This window comes from Gracilinanus agilis, chromosome 2 (assembly GCF_016433145.1).
Source record: "Gracilinanus agilis isolate LMUSP501 chromosome 2, AgileGrace, whole genome shotgun sequence".
Taxonomy (NCBI): Eukaryota; Metazoa; Chordata; class Mammalia; order Didelphimorphia; family Didelphidae; genus Gracilinanus; species Gracilinanus agilis.
In genome coordinates this window covers 451,160,558-451,187,649 of record NC_058131.1, presented here as the reverse complement: position 1 = coordinate 451,187,649, position 27,092 = coordinate 451,160,558, and the positions used below count along the sequence as shown (strand labels likewise).

Sequence of the window (27,092 nt, the reverse complement as noted above, 5' to 3'; positions counted from 1 at the left end):
AGCAAAAGAAATTTTAAAACTTATTTGCACCAAATATTTTTAGCATTCATTATTTAAGAACTTAATAACTTTTTATTATTTAAAAAAGGTTCTTATACAAGGCATTTCACTTGTAGAATGAGTTTTAATCTTTCTAAAAGGTCCGTAAATTGGAGACACTTGAACAAAACTGATTATTAACTATGTGACATACTGCTCAGCCAGTTTAGTCTTTTAAAACACAACACTGATCTTGCTATGGACATAAATTTCAGTAAAGAGATCAAGTTTAAGATTCTTACATCATTGAAATATTGATGAAACCTGCCTTAAGGCTTGCACAGTAGTAATTTGCTTGTTTCTTTTACATCTTAAATATTCTGTTGTTCAAGACTGTGTTTATATCAAGATGGTTCATCAGCCAGGTCACGTTGATCAAAATACCTATTAAAAAGATAAATTTTAGGACTTATGGAGAATTCTGGCTTAAAAATCAATTGATTTTAAATTGATTTTAAATCATCACACAAAGCAATGACAAATCACTAGTGACCCCCAACAAGCTAGTATCTTAAACTTGTTTAAAGGACTAGGATAATTTCTAACTCTAAAAAGTAAGCATGCCTTCTAGACTTTCAAGTTGACATCTGATTAAAATATATTTCCTTTTTTGAATCTCAAAATGTTTGCTAAGAAAGTATAAAGGAGGCATGCCATTTTATGATTTCCTGGTTTACTTTTAACTAATAATTCTCAGCAGCTGAGCTTTTTAACAGTGGTCACATTGGTCAAAACATTTTTTTAAAACCAAAACCAAACCACATATAGTATGTATTTTATGTGTGTACATACACACATAAAAGTTATATATAAACACTTACTATAAAATACAAAGTAAAAAATAAAAAGCTTTTACTATACCTGCTCACCAAACAGATTAATAGATTCAAAGCAGGTACTCGCTCATCTTCTTTACTCTCCTAGAAAAAGGAGGAATATAAAAATATATTTTATTTCTGTTTTTTGAGTTCCACAAAATTTCCTCTAAATACCAAAAGAAGCACTTTTGCTGAAGAAGTTATTATTTATACTATTATAGCACAGTAGAAAAATCCTCGAATGGAAAGTATAATACTGCTAAATCAAAATCTTGTTTAATAAGGATCCTCAAGGAAATCTCCTTGCTGATAAAAGTAGTTCTAGGCCGAAAGAGTTGAAAGTGAAGATATCTCTCTGGCCTTTTGCTAAGGAGGAAAAACTTAAAACTAATATCCTAATAACTTTAGTGGCACCTACATTATGGAGGTCAATTGAGGAAGCTTCATAATCCTAAAAACTGAAAACCTAAAACAGAAGTCCCTGTAGTCTAAAAGAGAGAAAAAAAGAAAGGTATGTTCTAGCGTATATAGTACAATAACTGAAAGAGCACATAAGTTAATTTATGCTGCAAGGTATTAGTAGGTTTGACACTAAGATTTTTATACTTGTCAAAGATGTCTGATTATTCACAAAACGATGAAATAGCTAGGTCAGTGACATTTTGAATTAGGAAAAGTTCCCATATAATTCAGTGCAGTTTTCAATTTTTTTTTATTCAAACTTTCTATCACTATCTAGGATATTGAAGTATTTTTCTGATAATATAAAATACATCAAATGTGCTTTGCAAACTAAAGCATTACACACATTTATGATATTTGAAATTAAAAGTTGCAACTCACCACTAAGAATCTTACTTCGGCACATCTTCTTGCAAGTTGCCTAATTAATGAATGAGCTTCAGGCAGTAATGGTTTTTCAAGGCAAGCTAACAAAGCATAAAGCCATCTTCCCTGAAGGAATTAAAAGTCAGTTATATATAATGCATGTTTGTATATATGTAAATAAGCATTTTAATAAAATACTATCTATAAGATCTTAACAAATATTTCACTGCCTTCTTCAGGGGATATATTTTCTATGGCACTTTGGATAAGAGTGCTGGCCTTAGAGTCAGGGTATTTGTGTTTAAATCCTAACTGCCACTTATTGGCAGTGTAATCTTGCATGAACCACAACCTCCTTGAACTCAGTTTCATCATTTATAAAATGAAGGGAACAGGGGGCAAACCTGGGTTTAAATTCACTATGCACAACCTGTTATAAATGAGTTATGGTCTAACCAAAAAAAAATTAAGAGGTCAAGAGTCCTGAATTTAGTAAATCACAACATCTTTGAACCTTGGTTTCCTCATTGCAAAATGTGGTGCAAGGGGGATGGAGAGAAAGGGGCCGCTTTAGATTTTCTCTAAGGTGTCTTCCAAAATGAACATCATGATAATACAAACAACAAAAATATTCTTTGTTACAAATAAAATCATAAGAGAAAGCCTTGGACCTGTAATTTCACTGATTTAAACATCTTCCAAGAGAGGAAATTCCCTCTACCAATTTATAGACTTAGTTGCCTCAACCACTGAGAAATTAAGTGACCTTCCCAAGGTCATATAGCTATTCAGAGGTAGGACTTGAATCTACATTATCCAGGTTCTAAGGCAAGATCTCTACCAAATAAAATAGAGGTGTCAGACATGTGGTCCATAATACTCTCAAGTATGAGCCAGATCAAAATGTAAATAAATTAATATGAACAAAATAAAAATACAATAAAAGATGGCATTAATGTACAGTTTTTTAAGTCAATATATGGCCCGCAGGGATTCTTATGTATCCATTTGGTGGCCCTTTTTCTCTTTGAATTTGACATCACTGGACTATATATAATATGCTGCCTTGTGAATAAAATCTAAAGAGATGGTTTATGAAATAGCTAACCAGACAGGGGATGCTAATACAGGAAGCCTTTATTTCCTAGGGTAGGGAAACCCAGCAGAAAACATGCATATGTTAGCCCAAATTTTCCTTTGGTATCTATAGAAAAATTCTGAATTTCATGATCCCTATGTCTAAGATGGGAATGTTATCCATGAAATGTTTTGATACCTTTTCATAAACGTCCTTGGGTATGTCACATTCCATGCTGTATCATGCAACCATTAGCACAAAATTTAAATAAATTTGTTCAAATTATTAGTTATTGCAACATTAAACTAAGAGACATTACTTTATCCTGTGAATGTTTTGAAAACACCACCACAGAATATAAGGGAGCTTGAAGTGAACAAGAACCTGACCATACCACAAAAGCAGATTCTCAAGGAAATGTCATGACTATAATGGTTTGCTGTTCAGGCATGCCTGATTCTTTGTGACCCCCATGAACTAGAGGACACCAAGCCCTTTCCCATTACCTCTCAAAGTCTGCAAGTTAATGTTTGTTGTTTCTATGACATTAATTATCCATCTCATCTTCTGTTCCCTTTTCTTTTTGCCTTCTATCTTTCCCAACATCAGGATCTTTTCCAATGCGTCCTAGCCTCTCTATATGCGGCCAAACTATTTGAGTTCCATCATTTGACCTTTTCATGAATAGTCCGAATTAATTTTTTAAGTTTTGACTGAAAATCTTCACCACAATTCAAAAGTGTTGATTCTGTAGTACTCAGCTTTCCTTATAGTCCAACTCTTGTAGTTAACATACTGCTACTGGGAAAAAACATGACTGAGTATATGGACTTTGTTGACAAGGTGTCTTTTTTTTTTTTTTAAATTATTATTTTTTTAGTATACTGTCCAGATTTGCCATGGTTTTAGATTTGGGGAAGTAACCTGAGGGCTGGGCTATTGAGTTCAACCCTCTCATTTTACAGATGAGAAAACAGGTCCAAAGAGGTTAAGTTGCTTGCCTAGAGTTGAACAGCTAGTGTCAGAGACAGGTGTGTTTTAAAATAACCATAAAAAACTATTTAAATAAAAATGATAGCAACACTAAATATGTAAAAACAGCCAGAAATAATAAAAGTTTTATTTATTAATAAAATGCAATCATGCCTTGATTCCTATTTTGTACTCAGTCAAAGCATAAATTAGTGATCAGTTACTGAAATATAATTACATGTGTTCCCTATTGTAAAGATACCCACAAATTTGAAGACAGTGAGGGGAAGGTCATAGATCCAGAACTGGAAAGCACCACAGAGGTCACCTGGAGCATACTGCTGGACTTGGAATGAGGAAAACCTGATTTCAAATCCAGCCTCAGAAATTTATTAGTTGTGTGATCTGGGAAAGTCACATAACCTCTCAGCCTTAATTTCCTCATCTGTAAACTGGCGATGATAATAGCACTTACTTCATAGGGTTGTTGTGAGACCAAAGGAAATACATATGTAAATTGCTTTGCCAACCTCAGGGCACACAAATATTAGCTAACATCATTGTCATCTAGACCCCTCGCTTCATTTTATATAAGAGGAAATTTGACACTGGGAGAGATTTAAATGACTTGTCCAAGGTCACACTGTTAGTAGGAGGCAAAGCCAGGATTTAAACTCATATTATGACTCCAATAGAGCTTTCTTACCACTGGATCGAGAGGTAAAATATTATAGTAGAATGGAGTCACAGACTAAGTTTGAACCCTGGCTTTTTTTGGCAAATCACCTGAGCTTTCTGGGCCTCAGTATGCTCATCTATAAAATGAGGATGGTGACAAAATGAAATTGAGTTTCAAAGAGCAAACTGAGAGACCCTATATACCATTAGATGAAGTTTCTGTAGTGGATGTTTTTGTATAACAGTTTTATTACAGGGGAGAATCATGTAAATATGACAAATATTAGAGGAGCTAGGAAAAACGGGTCCTCTGGGATAGTGATGTCAAACTCAAATAGAAGCAAAGGCTACTAAAACAAACACAAGGATCCCTGCAAGCCAAATATTGACTTGGAAAACCTCAAATTAACATTGATTATGTTTTATTTTAATTTATTTTGCTAAATGTTTCCTCAATTACATTTTAATCTGGTTCAGGTGAAGTATTGTGGGCTCCATGTTTCAGCCTCTGCTCTACTGATGTTTGAATTGGTTCAGTCATTTTGGAAAGCAATCATCTACTACACTTGATCTTAGCCAAAAGACTGAGAAGCAATCTTTGGAAAGCAATCAGGATCTATGAGCAGAAACTTCATATAACTCATACTATTATCATATTTACAGAAATCAAGAGAAACCAAAGAAAGAAAAGGGTCTATATGTATACATTTTTAACAGCCTTTTGTTGTACCTGGAAATTAGACCCCAAAAAGGCTCCCTATTAGGTTGAAGTATATAAATTGGGAAAACCATAAAGTATTTTTACAAATCCCAAATAGACCATAACAGCAAAGGTCCATCTCTTTAATATATTTTACCAACTTACATATTTTGTACCCTATAACTATGCAATAAAACTAAGAAAATCTTATGATCTTGAAAGAATAAATGTCAGATGGATCTTTAAGCTAATAAATATTGCTGTCCCTCAGCTATGTAAATTACAACCCAATGATGACTGCTAATCCTGTGACTCTCATCCATAGACTCTCAAAAATTTTGCCACAGGGGATTGTAACATGAATAATCTTAAGTGGGGGTACTGTGGAGTTCTGTGAGGCAGTTCACCCCACTTAAGATTATTCATGTTATAGGATCTATCTACTGTAGTGGAGGTCTTCCTTGCTTTCTCCTAACATAAGTGTATAATAGAACACTTTGGCTGTCCACTTGGGATCTCTCACTTTTGTCATGAATAACCAATCTTCTCTTTCTGCCATTAGAATTCTTTGATGATATCCTTTACTCCTTTCCTTACTAAGAGTTCTTTATTGGTAACACACTGCAGCCTGCTTACATCTAATATGTGCTTCAATATAATGTTCCTCTTTAGTTCTTACACTGATGTCCCAGATTTTATTTAAAATTTTGGATGACTAGAAAAGTACTGGTGTATGGATAGAAAGAGGAAGAAGGGTTGGAAGGGGTGAGAGTTTAGGGGCCAGGGAAGCAGGGGAAGATAAATGAGTTCAATTCTGTATCCACTGAGTTTATGTAAGACATCCAATTTAAAATGTTCTGTACACAGTGATGTGGGACTGGAGTGTAGATCTGGAAGTTATCTGTACAGATATGATAACTAAACACATGGTGGGGGGTCTATGTGAATATAAATAAGGCCATTAAGTAAGAGCATCAAGATAAAAGAGAAGGTCCAGGGCAGTGGCTTGGAATATCCCTTGGTGGATGATGTTTTGGTAAAGGAGACTGAGAAGTCAAATAGGTAGGAGGAAAACCAGAATGGTATTACAAAATAGAGTACTGAGCACATAGGAAGGGAAATGGGAGGTGGGTGACATGATCAAATCTGATCTTTGGGGAAATCAACTTGTCAACTGTGAAGGATGAGCTGGAGTCTAGTGATACTTCTGAGTCAATTGTATCAAATGTTGCAGAAAGGTAAAAAAGAATAAGAATTGAGAAAAGACTATTTGATTTAACAATTAAAGGCACTATTCCTGTCTTCCTACTCTTTCCAGTACTTGTTGTATTTCCTCTCATACTCCCCAAATTACTGGTCCTAGATGGGGAGTCAAACCAGACTCTCTTTACTACTATCACCTAGCAATCTCCTGAAGCTCAGGAGACAGTGCTCAGTCATGCAAGTGTAAGGTTTAGAGGTAGGATTTCAACCCAGGTCTTCTGACTCCAGAACCAGTATCTTTTCCATTGACATTACTCTTCTGTGATGTAGTGGATTCCATCTCACTAGAGGCACATTGTAGGACTCATTCAAGTATGGGTATACTAGATAGTCTCTTATGGTAAAATCCCAAAGGTAACACTGGAAGAATATTGGATTTGGAGTCAAAGAAATTGGGTTTAAATCCTGGCTGTTTCATTTGTCATCTGTGTGACACTGGACAAGTCATTCACCTTCTCTGGGTTTTAATGTTTTCACCTATAAATCAAGGGGATTAGATTAGATGATCTGAGATAGCTCTGAAGCTGTGGGCCTTGGCCAAACTTCTTTTCTTTGAAGTTTTCTTTGATTTTTATGAACAACTCAAAGTCATTCAAATTCTATTGAGATGAATAATGTAGATATCTGTATTGTAGTAAAAAACAAGGCATAATTTTAAAAAATTGGCTCTCGTATAGCTTTTATAGACTGGCTGTAAAAACAATTCTATAAAAGGAGCTCTAGAAATGTTTAAAAAACAATAGTGTTATTTGAAAATATTTTGAGGGATGACAATTCATTTGGACATGTTCTGTTTTTAAATTACCCAAGTTACTTTACACTCATAATGGGTATACAGACATTACAACAACATAAAGACATAACCTAAGGTTTGATTTACACTTTGAAAATAGGAAAAAAACAACAAATAATACCAATTCAGGAGTAAAGTCTTTTTCTCCAAACCAGTTAATCAGGTACTCTAGGACACTAGTTATTGTTGCCTTTTAAAAACAAGAAATTTTATTAGTGAAAAAAGATTGAATATCCAAGACATTTTTAGCATACAGTTGTTAAAAGCATTTTTATGTGGAATATGTATTTTTATGCACTTCATAGAAAGACAGCATCTGTACTATATAATTAGTTTGGATTAGGTGGTTGTCTTGAGAACTAGGCTCAAGAGAATTAGTCAATGATATACTCATTGTTCCAACTATTACTCAGGCTTAAATCTCACACTCTAAGGATGAATATTGATATGTTTGAAGCAATCTACAGGGAGAAGAAGGAAGGAAAAAGAAACTTTTGAATAAATAACTTATATTTACTAATTACTCCAAGTTGATAAAAACTTTATGATGAAAGTTTCATTAGTATTCAAAGACACAAAAGCTAGAATTCATGAACTATTGAAAATAATGCTTTAAAAATGCATTTATTTATATTTTCTGGCTTGTGTGACCTTGAGCAAGTCATTTAACCCCAGATGTCTAGCTAGCCCTTACTGTTCTGTCTTGGGACCAATATTTAGTATTGATTCTAAGGTGAAAGATAAAGGCTTTAAGAAAATAATGCTTTATGACACCTACTAATATGATTTTTTGAACATTTTTACAAGATGGGAATGATATGAACAGCACTTGGATATGAGTTCTAGTATCAAGGAATAAACATCAACAGGGAAGTAAGTCTGTAATATGTATGGAGCTGGAGCTTTTTGAGGCAACTAGGTGGCAAAGTGGATAGTGCTGGCCCTGTACACTGAAATACCTGATCTCAAATTCAGTCTCAGACACTTACTAGTTGTGTGACACTGGGCAAGTCACTTAACCTCTGCCTTAGCTTCCTCGTCTGTAAAATGGAGATAATAACAACACCTAACTCCCAGGGTCATTGTAAGGATAAAATGAGATAATACTTATAAAGTTCTTTGCAAAACTTGAAGCACTCTAGTTATTATTATTACTTTAACCATTAATATGTCAATTTTCAACTATCATTTGCAAAAGAGAGATCTTGAATTTCCTGAGTACTATTAGTAAATTTTAATTTAAACTACCAAAAAAAGTTAAAGATGTATTAGTTCCAAGGCAGAAGAACAGTAAGGGCTAGGCAACTGGAGTTAAATGACTTGCTCAGGGTTACATAGCCAGAAAGTATAAATAAATGAAATTACATTTCACAGAATGTTTTATTTCCTTTTTTTCAATTTCTCTTTCCCCTTACAGTATCTAATGCTAATAGGCAAAGAAAATAAATTCTTATTAGCTATGGCTCTGAGCAATTAAAAAAAAGTTAACATCAGTTTATGAAGGATTTGAGCACCAAAGTATCAGTTTTCCATTATTAATATAGAAACTATCATTAATTATAAATGAAATTCAATTCATAGACATATATGTATACACAAACACATGCTCTTGTGAATTTTATTTAATTTGGTCTGGGCACAAGGTGTTATTGGAGAAGGAAAACCCCAAGTAAGGAAACTCCCTTTACTCATATAGACAATTTTGCAATTTATAGTCTTAGAAAATTGCCTTGAGCATTGAGAGGGTTAAATGACATACCCAAGGTCACATAGCTATGTGTTAGAGGCATGACTTGAACCTGGGTCTTTTCCCGACTCCAAGGTCAGCTATCTGTATCATATTGCCTCATTTTATATTATTATATATTTAATGCTTAATTCTAAGTCTTTATGTCTATGGCTTAATTCTAAATCATAGAGGTAAAATTTAATTGAACTATGTTTTCACCCAGTATTACATATGTGTGCATGTGCACACACACACCACACACGCAAATACAAACACACTTTATTGTAAACACATTTTATCTTAAATTGAGTTTTACCTGATTCATCCTGCTAACAATACTAAGCAAGGGAGGAAAACCAATCTGTAAAAAAGAAAGATAGTACTAAAATATGATTAATAATAATATAAAATGTCCATTATTTTAAATGGGGAACTTTCTATACATAAAAAGAAAAATGTAAAAATAATTCTATTGGTTTTTAGACTATTAGAACATGCATGAGAAAACCATGACCTCTCAAAAATTAAACATTTGTTTAAAAATACAATATCTTTCTAGTCAACAAAAATTGTAGCACATGTAAACAGGGACAAAAATGGAATATTTTTTGAAAAGCAGTAGTTCTGAATTTCAACTATTCAGTAAAAAAAAGACTTGCGCTAAGAATAATTGTGATATCTTTATTTTGCATCAGGTGCTTACTTTTTTCCTCTTTATTTTTACTATCTAACATTTATATTTTATAGTCAAAGATGGCTCACAGCATAGCTTTATACATGGTCAGATTTACAAAGTGCTTCTCTCGACAAAATTCTATAAGATAAATGGATTAAATTCCATTAAGAAATCTTCAAATAAAGCTAAACTTTATGAAGATATGTATACATTAGAGATTTAGCTTGTCAATCCTGATGTGATATAACAAAAATTACAATGGATTAGAGTTATAGAAAACTAAGTGTTTTTTTCTTAAGTTAGTGTTTTATTTTTGTGTACTGTAGTAAATAACTACATAAAAATATAATAGTTTTTAAATGCTTTAAGTATTTTTTGAAAGACTAGCTTTAATAAGGGTCATCACTAGTAGGTTGACAATGGCAATCCAACACAAAGTGGAAAGAATATTAGATTACAAATCGATAAATATAGGATTTAGCCATGGTTTTACCAATAACTTGCTCCATGATCCTGAGCAAGTCATGATCCTGCTATGTATCAGTTTCTTAATTTGTGATATGAAGATATATAGCAATTTGTCTGATCTCCAAGCACTCATGTTAGTCAAAAGACACACAAGTGCTCTGGAAAAGAAAAGTTAATAGTGTATGAGATAGTAACATTAAAATTATTAAATATGAAGAAAAAAGTTTCCTATCTTGTTTTTTCAAATATATTTTTCAGCAGTAAATAGCTTGGTTTCATCTACTTTATCTTTTCAAATAAGCATAAATATTTTATCACAATGATTTTATACTATAATCTTTCTCTAATTGTTTCTCCTGTTTTAAGCCCTAAATATATTTTAGCTTTTAGGGAAAAAGGACAGTGCTTGGCCCACAGAAGGTATTCCCATTTATTTGTTAACTTGTCAGTCATCTAAAATGTTGCTCCTGAGGGAATTGAGGGAAGACAGCAATTAGGACAGCAAATATTTAATTGTGGGAAACAAAAATGAACCACAATGACTTGATCTTGTGATACAATTCCAGTTAGCTTATTTTCTATTCAATAATGGATCTAGTTCCATTCTTCTATCCTGTGAGAAAACTATTCAATTGTGAGAATTGGGAGAAAACTTCATTGCAATGTTTGAACCTAGCCCTATGTGGCTAGGAAACTGAACCACCTGTACCGATTGTTTAGAGACTTAACTAAAGACCTAGGTTATGTTGACCAAAACCCCAGTCAGATTCCAAGATTGATGCAAGATGATTATAACTATACAGCTCAAGCAACTCACATACCTTATCTGAAAATTGGTCCTATACTGAATAATCATTTATTGTTTTTATGTTCCTCTGATTGTTCACACATAGTTGTGAGGTGGGAATAGATAAGACACCTTTTCTGAATTTAGGGAACTGTACCTATTCTTTCTTTCCCTCCAAACTTGGAAAATCTCTCATCTTTCATTTGTTTAGAAATCAGATTACCTAATGTTGCATTATTTCCTTTTAAATGGCTTTGATTGTTTTTAATGTATAGAAGTCCCTCTTCCCTTGTATTTGGGTTCCAGGCTTAAGCTGAAGAAGACAACTAGTCCCAATTTGCTATGTAGTTAGTATGTATTGCTTAATAGACTGATATGCTCAGAAGAGGAAACCTTTGTTTCCTCAGTCATTTCATCTTTCATACTCCTTAGATTTCTAATAACTTGAATCTACACAAATCTATAAAGGCAAGTCAGAACTAAAACATCCCATCAAGAATTATTCTAAAACATTGTCATGGATTATTTTGGGCAAGATGGCCTTTAAGGGTGCTTCCATAATACTGATTCTAAAGTAATATGCTAAGGGCTTAACAAGTATTATTTCATTTGATTCTCATAGCCGTCCTGGGAGGTAGGTGCTGTTATAAACTGGGGCAAACAGAGGTTAAGTTACTTGCACAAGGTCTTGAAACAAGTATCTGAGGCTAGATTTGAACTCAGATTGTGCTCTAGCCACTAAACCCACATAGCTGTTTCATGATCCCTTGAAATAGCTCATCTGTAACTTCTTAATTTTTTAAAAAAGGGTATTCTTATTTAGAAAATAAAATAGATATAAGGATCATCATGATTTTGCCATCTTAAACACATCACTTACCTGCACATAGTCTATTCCTGGATTTTCACCTGTAGTTGTTGCAATAGACATTTCAGCATATAATCTTTCCCCCAGACAAAATTTTTTCCAGCCTTCTTCATCTTCACATTTTGGCTGAAAGATGTGGGAAAAGTTTAATTTTATTAAGTTACTGGCACATGAAAGCCTCTGGAAATTTATAAGATAAAATAGACTTTATTGTATAATAGTTTGAAATTTTATCACAAACTCATTTCTTATATCCTAACTGAGATGCCAATGCCTAAATTTTCTCCATTGAAGGAAGCTTCTTAAACTTCTTTTTTTATTCGATCCCTCTACAAATGTAAGGCATGTACTAAATAGAATAGGACTCCTGTTTAGGGTGATAGGATATATGAAGTGCCTCTTCCTAAATATACATGCTAAGCCTCATAAAGGTACTAGCAGGGCAATGTTAGTACACCTGGTTCTTATTTATGCCACTTTTATTGAAATTTTAAAAATTCACTCAATAAAAAAACCTAAGAAGCTCATTTTAAGATCTCTGTAAATGTTCATAGGTGGAAGAGTGGTAAGGGTGGGCAATGGGGGTCAAGTGACTTGCCCAGGGTCACACAGCTGGGAAGTGTTTGAGGCTGGCTTTGAACCTAGGACCTCCTGTCTCTAAGGCTGACTCTCAATCCACTGAGCTACCCAGCTGCCCCTCTATAAATATTGAAGACACAGTTCACATCCCAAATATTGCCAGACTAAGATTCTATAAATATAAGGAAAGACCTATCAACCTCAAGATTTAGAGATTTAAAGGGTCAGGCCAATAAAATAAGACAAAACAATTCTATGGACTAAATAATATACCATATCATTAATTCTTTCTTTTTTCACATTACTGATACTTGCAGTTATAGACAGAATAACAATGGTATATAAGAGAAGGTAGTGAAAATTTTGTAAAAATTAATTCTTGTTCAAGGTTAGTAATAAGTACAAACTAACTTACTGTAAGTGAATACTGAGTCACATACCATGGTAACATTGCTATCCAAATGTTGTGATTTCCAGTGATTTTTGTGTTTGTTCACACTCTAAGAAAGAAAAAAAGATTTAAACTTTGTGTTTTAATTTATTTAATGTCAGTCAAATAGAATATTTGCATATGAGGGAAATGATTGCCTATAGTAAAAAATTAAAATATTGCAAAAACATTAGTAAGTAAATTCAGTAAGTATTTGTTGGATGTGTACTGTGGATAAGCCACTGGGCTTAGCTATGGGCAAATAAAAATGAAAAGCAGTTTTTGTTGTCAAAAAGTTTATATTTTATTGGGAGGCACAATATGCAGATAAGTAAATCCAAGATAATTTGACAGAGGAGCAATTTGTAGTAAAATTTGCCTCCCAAAAGAACCAGGAAAGTATATCTTTTACTGTGAAATAGCAATTAATACTATAACAATTTAATAATCTCATTTATAAATGAAATAATGACCTTTAGATTTAAAAATCATGAATCCTATTTTTCTAATAGAGTATAAGGAGGAAATAAATATTAAGGGAGAGTTTACTTAGGCAATTTATAATTTACCTGGCGAATAGTTGAAAATTGTGCTACTTGCTGTTGTTGCCACTTAAGTGTTGGAGAATATCCTTCAGGAGCAGGCTGGCATCCTGAAAGCTAGAAAACAACCCCAAAAATGTTACACCAATAATGTTATAACAAGATTCTGATGACTTCAAGAACATTAAATAGTCAGTCAACAAATATTTATTAGGTGTGTTTATCATGTGCCAGGGGCTGTTCTAAGTGCTTAGTGATACAAAGAAAGGCAAGACACAGATTCTAATGAGAGAATCAACATGTAAATAACTACAGACATACAAGATATATACAATGTGTATATGGAAGGTAATTTGAGAGGGGAAAGGACTAGTGGGGTTAAGGGGGAGGAAGTGTTCAGATAGAACCAGGAGAGAGCAGTGTTATGAAAACCTTGAGGAGGCAGTATCCTGTAAGAAAAGATGATCAACTGTGTTGATGCTTCAGAGAGGTGAAAATGGTTGAGAAAATGTCATTAAGCCTGAAAATTCAAGAGATTATTCATAACTTTGGTGAGGACAGTTTCAATCAACCAATATAGTCTGAAGCTAGATTGTAGAAGGGAAAAGGTGAAAAGAAAGTGGAGGAATTGAATGTGGATGACTTCCTTTAAGAGTTTAAGGCATAAAGGGGAGGAAAGGAAGCTAATATGGATGGCAGAACACACGCACATATACCAACAGATACACACACACACACACACACACACACACACAGGATCTATATTTATAGAGAAGGAAAAACTAAGAATAAGATAGGATCATAATTGGAGAGTTTGAAGGTAATCTAGTATAAGTCACATTTTACAGGTGAGGCATGTAGTAAGGGGCGAAGCTAAGATTTAAATCCTAGTTTTCAAATGAAGTACTCATACTAGAGTGCCTAAGTAAAATTTATGCTTCTATATTTCAAGAATCTATTAAGTTACCAACTATGCTAAACACTTACGTCTTCCTTTATAAACTGATTAGTTGTGACCCCAAACAAAACCAAACCAATCTCTTCCCCCCAAACTCAAACCTTTGGAAAAAACATTTGGTCATCAATTCTTGTGATAAGCAAACTTGGCTAGGCTAATCTTTGAATGATAGCTCTTGTCTGGATATATTAAGAGGCACTTAAAAATGGCACAAGTCCTCCAAATGGCAGAAAAGATTCGTGTTAACTTAAATGAAGGCACAGAATGACATATTTAGGAGCTCACTTTGAAACAGAGAAATAGCCTAAACTACATAAGTGCTAGAGAAGTTCTGCATTTCTAAAATAATAAAATCTGTAGTCTTAATAATAAATGCCCTGAATTTAATCCAATAGCTTGAAAATTACTTTAAGTGTTAATCTTCTACTTAGTAAGATGAACATTTATAGGGTGGTTTGGTCAAAAGAGAGCTGGCCTTGTCATCAGGAATATCTGGGCTCAAGCCCTATTTCTGACACATCTAGGCTTTGTGACTAGGAGCTAACTTCTCATTGCCCTTAGAACTCTCTTAGACTATACATTTAAAGAGTTGCATATCTATATTCATAAGGAGGATTCTTCACCTTAAGAAATCCCAGCAGTAATGAAATAATAGGTTTGTGTCCCCCACCCCCCAATAAAACTTGTCTATTACATTGATAGGGCACAGAAATAATTCAATCATTTAGAGAATTACTTGAAATGAAATTCCCTCCATTTCACAGGGTATATCAGCATGCTAATTCTCTAGCTAGACTACTACCTTTTAAAAAAGAAATTATATATATTGGATTAAAATGCACACATATAGATGTGGAATATGAAGCAGTTATTTAGAAAAGAAACTTATTTGAAAGTAAAAAGAGTCTAGCTTAAGATAGTTGGAGGTCTGTTGCTAATAAAATGATAGTATTGTAAGATGGCATACTATATAACCAAATGTCTTTGTTGATCAAATTCTATGAGCTCCCTGACAGAAGGGATTGTTTTTGCCTTTCTATGTAGTCCCAGCACTTGGCACAATGCCTGGCACAGGATTGGTTGTTGACTTGTTGACTTGACTTCTGACTCTTGTTCTAAATCCTCTTGCCTAAACCTAATACACTTCCAATGTAGATTTCAAAGGTGGTATTATCTTCAACCACGAGGATGAATTGTGATTTCTGAAAATAGTAAAGTTGCTAACCAGAGAATTTTGTAGCCCAAAAGAACAAAGACAAGGGATCTAATGTTTAAACTGTGCATTTTTAAAGGGAGACAAGTTTCCACTACTTTACGGAAAAAAAATGCTTAATTACACATACAAAACTCACTGAAACATTCACAGTTTGCTTCCTTTTCAACTTCTTTGGGTCAATGTGTGCCACCACAACATCTGGACACTGTGCAGCTTCAAGCCTACAAATTAATTTTTTTTTAAATGAAACTTTTTTCTTTTATTATTGGTTTCAAGAATGTTTCCTTATTTGCAGTTTCAATTAGACGAGTGGGACTGGGGAAGAGTTTGCACCGCAGCATACCCAGATCCCCGAGGCTCAACCCCCGACCAGCCCCAGGGCGGTGGCGGGGCGGCTCCCTCACCGCGGAAGGAGGTGCCCCCGGGGTTTGGACGTGGCGCCCCCCGCCCCCACGCCACGTAGGTGCGGCCAGGCGGGCCCAAGGGCGACTCTACCCACACCCCGGTCCTGAGGGGGAAGGGGGAGCGTTTGACCGTAGGCTCAGAGCCAAGCCACTCACTGGACCCGTTTCAGGTATTCCTGGGGCGTCCGAGGCGGCACGGAGGGGTCGAAGTCTTCGGCTAAGTCGCAGGGCTCCACAGGTAAGAGGCGGGGCATCAGTTCTTCCACTGCCGACTCCATTGCCTCGACCCTGGGGGATGTGGACGAGCTGAGCCTCGGGATAAGCACCAGGCCCTGCACATGCGCGAGCCACAGGTCTCGAGCATGCGCATAGTGGCTTGTTTGAGCTTCCTCCCTTCCTCCTCTCCTTTTCCAATCTCTCCTGCTGAAGAAGGACAGGTCTTAGGTAGACTGCTGTTCATATACAGATTCCATCTGTCACTGTGTTTAATAGAGTTTAAAGGGGAGCTACAGTGCTTGGAGACTTTAATTATGACTTGAAAGTGTGGAGCAGGATGCCCATGTCCACATGAGGTGGCTCCCAGAGGCTCGAAGAGCAGTCCTCTGAGTCTTCCCCAGTCCACCTTTTTCCTAGGAAGGGAAGCAAAAGCTTGGTGCCAGAGGCTGGCCACTCTACCCCCTTCAGAGTAAGGGGGTACCGCCTAAAATATTGAGTGAGTTCAGTCGTGGCCTCATTTCCCCTGTTGACTTAGAAAAAACACAGAACTATTAAATAATCAGAAAAGGCACTCTTTAAGGAAAAGGGCTGATTAGGCCTCCACTTAGAGCTGCCCGACACACTCCCTATGCAGAGTCTGAGAATTGAACACTGCTTGCTCTGGTTCCTGACACCCTGGGAGTGCCACCGGGCTAGATGACGACTCCTAGGAACAAAAGAAATTGGGGAACTTATATATATCATTTGGGAAGATCCAGGGGCTGGGAAAGATGATTGACATTGTACTGGTAAGGATGGGATTTACAATCAAGCTTGGGAAGGGAATCATAGCTAGAGGCTAGGGTGTAAGGGAAGGGGCTGCTTACACTATGGATACTAAAGGATGGTCCTTGCCCAGGTGTGCCTTCCTGGGAAAGGGTCTCTGATACTATGGGAAAGACTACCTAAGAGAAAAGGGTATTTAGCATTTACCCTAGGGTCCATTATTCAGTCTGCAACTGCTAGCCTGAGATTCCTTTCAGGGTGGATTCTCACTACGGGAACAGGGAACAAGCACAGGCTTTGGGGGTCTCCAACCTACAAGTTATTTCTAAAACTTGGGGTTCATCAGATCTCACTAAGCCACAAGTTTTGGGTCTCTAGATTCCACGTGGACAAGTGTAACCAATAGGTCTCAGACCCATCAGTGAATTGGGGGGATTTTGACCCCAGGTATATGACAGCTTCCCTCAGGAGGGGGCAGATGAAAATTATTTATTTCAAAGGAGCAGGAGCTAAAGTTGTGAAGAGTTTAGAGCTAGAGGCAACTCTAGTTGTCTTGACTTTTGTCTTTCCACTGAACTTTAATGACTTTGGAAGAGAGAGTGAGGCTGATGACGTTATGCAACTCTGCCTCATTTAAATACAATTTATGCTCTAGTTCAGTGATTCCCAAACTTTTTTTGCCTATCACCCTTTCCAGGAAAAATATTACTTAGCCCCCTGGAAATTAATTATTTAAAAATTTTAATAGCATTTAATAGGAAAGATAAATGCACTTGTGGCCATCACTGCCTCCCTGGATTGCTGCAGCACCCACCAGGGGGCGGTAGCGCCTGCTTTGGGAATCACTGCTCTAGTCAAAAGACATCACCTAGTGATGTCATTTTGGTTGTAAGAATATAAAATTTAGGTTTTTTTAATGCTAAATATGAGAAATTTAAAGTAATATTATGGTCACTGATTTAAAGATATTATAACTCAAGTCAAAATGACTTTTAGTAGCTTCATTTACAAAGAGGTGGAAAGAGTGAAAGTGGGAAAATGTAAAAAGGTAGAGAATTATCTAGCCTGTCACCCTAAGTGTTGCTCTGGTGTGGGGCTCAGCCCTAGCAGGGCTCAATAATCTTCATCCAAAGGACCAGGAGGTATCTTCAGCAAGGGTTCCACCAACACAGTCTCTTCCAGGAAAGGAAGGGCTCTCTGGAACCAGTCTCTTCAGAAGCCAGGAAAGGAAGGCCCGCTACTCACCCAGCTCACCGATGCAGGGTCTCCAAAGTTGTCCTCCAAAGAACAAGGCGAAGTCTCAGAAATAGTACAAAGGAGAAGATCCTTGGACAGGAAGTTCAGGACTTTTTATAGTCCTTTTTCCACATCCCTTCCTGTCTCTTCATCTACTTTACGGGAACCAATTGCAGTCTTTCAATTAGTCTAGCACTGTCCAGGAGTCAGGGAGTGACCTCTGGAGTTGTCACCCACATTAGCAAGTGACTTGTGAACTCTCTTACTTAGTGTTAAGAAGGGTTGCTTAAGTTTTTGATTGATTAATTTAAAAATTGCTGATTTATAGACAAAGAAAGTTTGATTTACTCTTCATAATCCCCCTGTGATTCTTTGGGAGACTAATCTCCCCAATGAGTCATTTAACATAAACAGCTTATAGATCTAAAGATGTAATATAGAAAAGCCTGGGTCTTTCTTAAAAGCCTGGGACAGATAGGGCACCAACACTGGAGTTAGGAAGACCTGAGTTCTAATCCAACCTCAGACACTAAATAGTTGTGTGGCCCAGGCAATCTAGTTGCCTCGGTTTCCTCATCTGTAAATTGGGGATAATAATAGCACCTACCTCCCAGAGTTGTTGTGAGGATCAAATAAGATAATATTTGTAAAGCATTTAGCACAGTGCCTGGCACATGATAAGCACTATTTAAATATTAACTATTATTATAGAATGCTAGCTCTGGAGTCAGGAAGACATGAATTCAAGACTCAGACACTTTACTTGCTGTGTGACATTGGGCAAGTCAGTCACTCAATTCCTCTTTGTCTTGTTTTCCTCAATTATAAATCGGGGTCAATAGTATTTGTCTTACAGGGTTGTTGTGAAGATCAAATGAGATACTATTTGTAGAGTATTTAACACAGTGACTGACAGCATAGCAGGTGCTATCAATTATACTATTATTATGGCTATTATTATTCATTATTTCAGTGTAACATGAGCTTGAGCTCCTACCAAACTACAAAGATCCATTGTGTGATGAGATTAAATCTACCCTGCCCAACTTTAGATTTAATCACCAAAGGTGAAAACATCTCTACTTAACTCACAAGTTGGGAGGTCTATAACCTACGTGTGCTAGAGTGAGGGACAAATCAGAATTTACTGACTGCCTCCTAGGCAGCCTAAGAAAAGCGTCTGTTGTGATTGGACATGTAAACTAAGAGGAAGACACAGGAAGTGATGCAAAATAGGCCCCTTTAAAAAGAGAGTTGAATGAGCTCAGCTCTTCTTCTGGTTCTTGCTTGGACGTGGAGGAGCCCTGGACCTGGGACCCTGAGATCTTGGAATTCCACGTGGTGAGTATAAAGACTTAAATTTTCCTGAACTTCCCTTAAGGAACTTCCCTTTCAAAAGAGACTCTGTGACTGACGCTTTTGCTTTATTCACCTCCGGGGCCTTTGGACCTCGGCTCTTGGCTCAAGGCTTGTCCTTTTTCCAATTAAGGACTAGTTAGATCTGCTTGGGTTAAACCAGGGACCTAAGCGAATTATTTAGTTTGTCAGGTTGATTATCTTACCTTATCCTCTCTCTGGTCAGTTAAGGATAATCATCTAATCCTATTATATAGTATAATTAGGAATAATTAAGTTCAAAAGATTCCTTTTAAAGGCTTAAAACTTAGAGATACGTTATTAAATTCTATTTTAAACTTATTAGAATATATATTTGCCTGATTATAAAAATACCTAACTAGAGGACTTCCACTCATATGGCCTGGTGGGAGACCTTGCATGGGCAAGAACAAGTTCCAGAACTCTATCTCCCTGAGCCATCTGAGTACTCTGTGACAGAGATGTTCTAATGGGGTAGAAAGTCCCTATGAGAAGTCCCCTAGTTATTTAAGGAGTCCTTTCCCAACACTTGGATGGGATCCTGTCTGATGCATACTTAACACTGGAAGAACAGCTGAAAGCCTAGTAATCAGGTAGAGATCTCCCAACCCTTTACCCAGAGATTTATTGGCCCTTTGACTCTACGACCATCCGTGAGATTTTGTATTTTGTGTTACACCATCTGAACTGTCTAGGACTTAAGGGTTATAAAATTTGTAGTATGAAACATAGAGGGGTCTCAGAAGGTCTGGGATCCTATTTGTTGAAGATGGCCAAGTTCCTTTAATAAATAACTATTGTTCTGGAGCTCTGCCCCTGGTTTTTTAAATTGCAGATTGGATAAATTTTTTATGTTACAGGGGAAAGGACCCCAATTTAATTTTTTATTTTCCCAATTACATGTAATAACAATTTTCAACATCCATTTTTTGAAATTTTAAGATCCAAATTGTCCCCCTCCTTTCCCTCCCCACTCCCTTAAATGGTAAGCTATTTGATCTGGGTTGTATGTCTATGATCATGAAAAACACATTGGTCATTGTTGTGAGAGGATACTTATATAAAGCCAAAACACAAATAAAATAAAGTGGAAAATGGTATGCTTTGATTTGCATTCAGACTCCAACAGTTCTTTCTCTGGAGGTGGATAGCATTCTTTGTCCTAAGGCCTTTATAAGTCCTCAATCATTGAGAAGAGCTAAAAATCACGAGAATAGCTAAGTCTTTCATAGTTGATAATTGTACAGCATTGTTGTTACTGTGTATAATGCTCTGGTTCTGCTTATTTCACTTTACACCAGTTCATGTAGGTTTGGACAGTTTTTTTCTGAAATCATCCTGCTCATCATTTCTTATAGCACAGAAGTTAGTATTCCACTGAAGTTATATGCCACAGTTTGTTTAGCCATTTCCCAAATGATGGATATCCTTTCCAATTCTTTGCCAACACAAAAAGCGCTGCTGACTCCAGGTTGTATATCCAAGACCCCTTCCACAAGGAATACACATAGCAAATAAATCCATTATTCAAGTTGATAGAAAACAGAAACCAGGGAAAGTATACATATGAAAATATATATTAGCTAATACAGATTGAAGAAGCTCTCTCACTGGGAGCAAGATAACTCAGTTCAAGCAAGAAAGTTCCAGATTTCATCCAAAGAGGTACTTTCCTAGAGTCTCTAATGGGAATGAGGCAAGCTGGGAATGAGGAAATGATTGAAGTTATGACAACTTCTTGCCAAAGTCCTTCTTTCTCCATGGTCCTAAAGAGAGGTTATTACATATCAAAACTAATAATGTAGGAAACATATGATATACTCATTTCCTCACTGTCTTTTGCCAAGTCCTGTTTGTAGGGCTCCAGCCTCTACAAAAAGTTCTAGCATTTGGTTCTTGAACACTTTGCTCATTAGTTTTTGAATACATCTTTGATATCTTCATGATTCATTATAACTGAGACCCTTTACTGTTGATTCTACCTTTGTAACATATTTTGTATATATCCCCTTCTCTCTGACAGTGCCACCACCCTGGTTCAGGTCCTTATCACTTCACATTCAGACTATTACAACTGTTTTCTTCTTGATCTCCTTGCCTCTTTTCAACCCAAGTCCGTCTTCTTTAAAGTGTAGATTTGACCATGTCATTTTTCTATTCAATAAACTACATTGGTTCCCTGTTAAGCTCCAGTATCAAATATAAAATACTTTAGACCGTTAAAGCTTTTTATAACCTGGCCCCTTCTTACCTTTCCAGGCATATTAGACTTCTCTCCCCTCCACACATTCTAGGATACAGTGACATAGACCAACTTGGCTTTGCTTTCACAAGAAACTACATCTCCTAGATTCATTCATTTTCACTAGCTGTCCCCCATGCCTAGAATTTTCTTTCTTCTCATTTCTGTCTCCTGGCTTCTTTAAAATCCTGGCTAAAAATCCCACCTTGTCAGTTCCATGAGCCTTTTCTCAGAATCCCCTTCTCTACCTCCACACTTGACAACAGTCCATATTTAGGTACTGCTGTGGTCTTTCAGAAAGAACATGTAACTTTTCCTTAGAACTTACAGAGGATTTCCCAGTTCTTCTTCCCTGGGGCCTTGGATCTGATCTGCTATTACCCAGGTAGGAGATGGGAAAGCAGGGTATTCCTGGCAAACTAGTGCACTTGAGATTTACCTCTTCCTCATATGAATTTAATGTGACCATTCAGTGCATTTCTTAAAGCTCTATAAGCTAAGTCATAACCAAGCAATGGCCATCTACCCAGTAGATTATAAGGTTCAGGGTTCCCTAGTTTTTTTAAAAAACTCTAAATACAGAGAGTTCTCTCTTTAAGTTGATCATTCTGCAGACCTCTAGGTAAATCAATTTTTTACATAATGCAAATTTGCCCCTACCTACTCATTTCATTTCACCTACCTAATAAAGGCATATACAAAATAATTTGTTGTTGTTGCTGTTACTACTACTGCTGTTGTTGCTGCTGTTTGTTGCCTCCAAGGTAAACAGAGGGTAAGTGATTTGCCCAGGATTACACAGTTAGTATCTGAGGCCAACTTTGGACTTTGACCTTCCTGACTCTGGGGCAGCTAGATGGCTGGATGGATAGTGTGCTAGGTTTGAAATCAGGAAGATTAGTTTTTTTAAGTTCAAATTTAGCCTCAGACACTTACTAGCTATGTGATCCTGGGCAAGTCACACCCCTATTTGTTTCATTTATAATTATGAGCTAGAGAAGAAAATGGCAGACTACTTTAGTATCTTTGCCAAGAAAATCCCAAATGGGGTCACAATGAGTTGGACGTGACTGAACATATACAATTTCCTAACTCCAGACTCAGTGCTCTATCTACTGAGCCTAGCTGCTTCACACAAAATGCAAACATATTAGATACTGTACCATGATAATAAATAGCATTATGAGATAAAAGGTAAAGTTAATGGTAAAATATGCATAGTACTATATAATAAATTTAACATAGGTGTGCAATATGTTATGCCATCCCCACTGCACCTAGCCTTATCACTGGTGAGTGGCTGCATACATTTTTATGAAGCTATAGAGAGATGTTTGGGCAGTGGCTCTTTTCCTCCACCTCATATATCTGACAAGTAATATTATCCTTGGTCTTTGAACTTTAAAAAATCCTGATGTAATTTGGATCCGTCTTTTCAAAACAAGAAAAAAATTCACTCAAATGACAAAATGTTTCTGTCAATTGTTTTGTTGTGAGCCTTTTGGGTTTGACCTTGGGTTCTGAAGCTTCCCCTTCTTCTGCAATCTTTGTAGCTAGCAGCTCAATCAGATCCCTCATTTGACAGTTCTCCAAGAGATGCAATCAACTCCTCCACATCATTCTCATCCACTTCTACCTCTAATTCTTGGGTTAATTTTACAATCTTGTAACTCACTGTTTCTAATGTTTCATCTTTGTCAAATCCATGAAAATCAGGAGGGAACTGTCTTCCCCTAAACTCTCTTCATATATGTTTCTGTTACATCTTCCCATGCTTTAGCAATATTCCAGATTGCAAATGTTATAGGGCTTCCAGAAATCTCTCAAGTCCTTATGTGTATCCAAAGTTGCAATTGCCTGGGCAACTATAGTGTAAAAATGCCTTAAAATTCACAATCATTCCTTGATCCATAGGTTGTAATAACGAAGTAGTGTTAAACCACTTTTACATTTTCATTAAAATCAGCCAACCACTTCAGGAATGGAGCAGTGCATAAACCATTGTTCAAAGATAATAATAAGGGTTATCCAGGCCTAAGAGTTAGCAAAAAGATGCACAGGTAGTGTTACCTTCCTGATTCCTTTCAGTGTGCTGGGTTTTTTCTGAGTGGTACACAAGAACAGATTTTAATTTGCAAGTCTCAGATGCATTCCCTCCAAACAGAAAAGTACTTCAATTTTTTGAAGTTTTATACCCTAGTGTAGTTTTCCCCTAAGGCAGCTAGGTGGTACAGTGGTTAGAACCCTGAATCTGAAGTCAGAAAGACTCATCTTCCCAAGTTCAAACTTGGCCTGCTGTGTGACTCAGGGCAAGTCACTTAATCCTATTTGTCTCATCCTTATCTATAAAATGAGCTGGAGAGGGAAATGGCAAACCACTTCAATATGTTATCAATTTTTCTTCTACTTAGATATAGATTTCATCTGTATTAAAGATTTGCTCTGGTAAATTTGTTTATTAACCTTTGTTTATTATTTTTTTGAAGGAACTCAGGGAGCTTCTTTGTTGCTTTAGTATGTATATTAGCAGCCTCTCTTGACACTTATATGTTATGAAATCTTGCCCAATTTTTAAATTGTTCAAACCAACCAGTTCTTGCTTTAAATACTTGTGTTCCTTCAGGATACTTTACTTTTTAAGTCTTCAAAGAGAGGGGGCAGCTAGGTGACTCAAATAATAGAGAACCAGGCTTGGAAATGGGAGGTTCTGGGTTCAAATGTGACCTCAGACACTTCCTATGTATGTGACTCTGGGCAAGTCACTTAAGCTTTATTGCCTAGCCCAATGATTACCAAAGTGGGCGCTACCGCCCCCTGGTGGGTGCTGCAGTGATCCAGGGAAGCGGTGATGGCCACATGTACATTTATCTTTCCTATTAATTGCTATTAAAATTTAAAAAAAAAATTAATTTCCAGGGGGCTAAGTAATATTTTTTCTGGAAAGGGGGCGGGAGGCCAAAAAAGTTTGGGAACCACTGGCCTAGCCCTTAACTACTCTATTGCCTTGGAACCAATACATAGTAAGTATCAATTCTAAGATAAGGGTTTAAAAAAAAAATCTTCAAAAAGGCTTTTTGCCTTAGCTTGAATTGTCATCAAACATGAAGGAATAGTCTTCTGAGTCTGGCTTCTATCCAGTTAATAGTTTCTTCATCTCCAGCATAGTACTTTCTCTTTGTTTTGACAGATAAGTTGACTTCATTGCAAATATTGCTATTTTGTGTGCTCCTTTATGTGGATAGCATCTTTCTCCATGGTATGCTATTGATGACAGTTTTGGCTTCCTTAATATTTTTAAATTATTTTAATTTTTATGTCCAAGTACATTGGCTTATGCTTATGAGATGATTCGCTTTTCCCTTCAAGAGCTTTTGTGGTCAGCCATGGTGAAAATATGTAGATCACTATTGTACAGAGGGTGAGGCACAGTATCACTCACTGTCTGTAGACAAGTGGGAACTGAGATGATGGAGTTGCTTCTCAGCTTCCTATCACCAGTTTATGTTCCCTGCATCAGCTGATTTATGTAAGGAATTTTCCCCAATTTTTTTTTTGAAATGTGGATTACTTTCAGAATTCTTTAAGTAACATAGAATCTGCAATGCAAAAACAATTTGTGTCTCCTATTGGTCCCATGCAAATGAAGAAATGAGGAAAAAGGTAAAGGGCTAAAGAACCTTTCAGTAGTTTATGCCTGGGGGCATATTAGTACTGCTCAGTTATTTCCTGGCATTTTCATAGGCAAATAATCACTCAAAGCTTCACATCCTTTGCTTGATCCAAATTATCCTACAAAACTTTAAATTCTTTACAAGGTTCTAAATGATCCACTCAAACCTAAAAAAGCCTTTACAAGGGGCCAATGAAGTCTTGAGTGGAACACACCCTTTCCTTGTTAAAATCTCCAAAATTAAATGTTCAGTACTGTGCGGTTTGGAATAGCTCTGAAGTCCTGGGAGACTACATCTCCCAGGACTCTCTACCTCTGCTTCCTTAGACACCTCCCACAATAGACACCACCCACGTCCTTTGTGGGAGGTGTCTGAGAAAGTAGATAAGAAGAAGGTGGGGGTCGGTTTGACACCTTCCCCACCCCTTCCCCCCAGGAGCGCTTTTTCCCTGAGGATTGAGAAGTGCTTTTGGAGAGCCTAATTTCCCTAGCTTTCCCTAACCTTTCTTTACTACCTAAATAAAACCCAGTTAAATACCTCCAGAGACTAGCCTAACTTTTTTCTACCTCAAGATCCTAGCCTACCCTCCGAAGGGCTCAGGTCAATTTCTCACTGGGGCTGGGGGCTACCCCGGCTACCTTCTATTCCCCTCCTTTCTTCCTTCTTCAACCCAACAAAACAGAAGAAAGACCTTAAAAAAATCTGTAATTGGGGGCAGCTGGGTAGCTCAGTGGAGTGAGAGTCAGGCCTAGAGACAGGAGGTCCTAGGTTCAAACCCGGCCTCAGCCACTTCCCAGCTGTGTGACCCTGGGCAAGTCACTTGACCCCCATTGCCCACCCTTACCACTCTTCCACCTATGAGACAATACACCGAAGTACAAGGGTTTAAAAAAAAAATCTGTAATAGTCTAAGGGATTAAATTCTTGAATATTTTGTAATTCAGTGCAACTATTAATGGGATTGGCCAGAGAAGGCCCATTCTTTAAAGCATGCTTGGATTTATCTTTCCTTGTTATATAGAGCATACACAATATTCCCTATTTCCATTAAACATGTGAAGCCTAGTGACTAGGGAACTGGCTCAAAACTGTTGTGAGCTACTGGGTGGGGAGAGTCAGTAGCAGTGGATGCTGCCCAGTCTTTCCACATGTCCTTGAATATAAGTTTCCACCCTTCTCTCCCCCAGTTTGTGTTTATTCTTACTTTGTCTTAGGTGAATTAGTATTCTTAGAAGTGAATTTCCCAGACAACTAAGAGTTCAGAGAGCCATGACAGAGATCTTACCAGCAACCAGAGTCATATCACCTCATCATCAGTGGTAGCCAAGTCTGTTAATAATCAAGCATAGCAGCTGAGCAACCTGCTTGACCCTGTGCTGCAGTAGATTTATTTCTCAGCCTAAATACCTTGCTAGCAGGGAGCCAGCAGTACTGAGTATGATGACTGACTCATCAATCACTGACATAATGCTCAAAAGCAAATCTGATGGAAACTCAAAGAGGAGAAGAAGACTCCAAAGGCCATTAGTTGTGAGATACCTCTGGACTCAACTTGTTTCCTACCTGTGTACTTAACATCTTTATGCTTTAAGCTTTCTTCAGGGATTGTTCAGGGTGGGGAGTTCCCTCTGGATTTGGAGATATTTTGTAATGTCTTTCTTTTCTATACCTTCCCATTAAATATGTTCTTGAAAACACTAATTGATGTCAGTTGGTTGATTAGTATTGCAAAGCACACTGGATGGATATGAGTAAGAGT

General features: G+C 36.7%; 1 protein-coding gene across 2 annotated transcripts; it reads right to left on the bottom strand.

The window, feature by feature from the left end:
- Window positions 1-52: 52 nt before the first annotated feature.
- On the bottom strand, window positions 53-16,126 carry GEMIN2 (gem nuclear organelle associated protein 2). Of its 2 annotated transcripts, XM_044664779.1 has the most exons (10): window positions 15,983-16,126; window positions 15,559-15,643; window positions 13,276-13,365; window positions 12,717-12,776; window positions 11,710-11,823; window positions 9,215-9,259; window positions 7,291-7,359; window positions 1,701-1,811; window positions 901-959; window positions 53-423 (listed from the first exon to the last, which is right to left on the bottom strand). In XM_044664779.1, exons 1-10 carry the CDS (start codon window positions 16,102-16,104, stop codon window positions 384-386), a joined length of 795 nt encoding a protein of 264 aa, XP_044520714.1. In that variant the 5' UTR covers window positions 16,105-16,126; the 3' UTR covers window positions 53-383. The 2 variants fall into 2 exon arrangements, with proteins under 2 accessions (XP_044520714.1, XP_044520715.1); XM_044664780.1 differs by lacking the exon at window positions 9,215-9,259.
- Window positions 16,127-27,092: the final 10,966 nt, after the last annotated feature.

Excerpts from the sequence above, each read along its gene's own strand:
- GEMIN2 (XM_044664779.1), bottom strand. The coding sequence starts at position 16,104 with ATGGAGTCGGCAGTGGAAGAACTGATGCCCCGCCTCTTACCTGTGGAG. Across the intron at positions 12,777-13,275 it reads AATTTTCAACTATTCGCCAG|AGTGTGAACAAACACAAAAA; the intron begins GTAAATTATAAA and ends TTTCTTTCTTAG. Across the intron at positions 424-900 it reads TTAATCTGTTTGGTGAGCAG|GTATTTTGATCAACGTGACC; the intron begins GTATAGTAAAAG and ends TCTTTTTAATAG.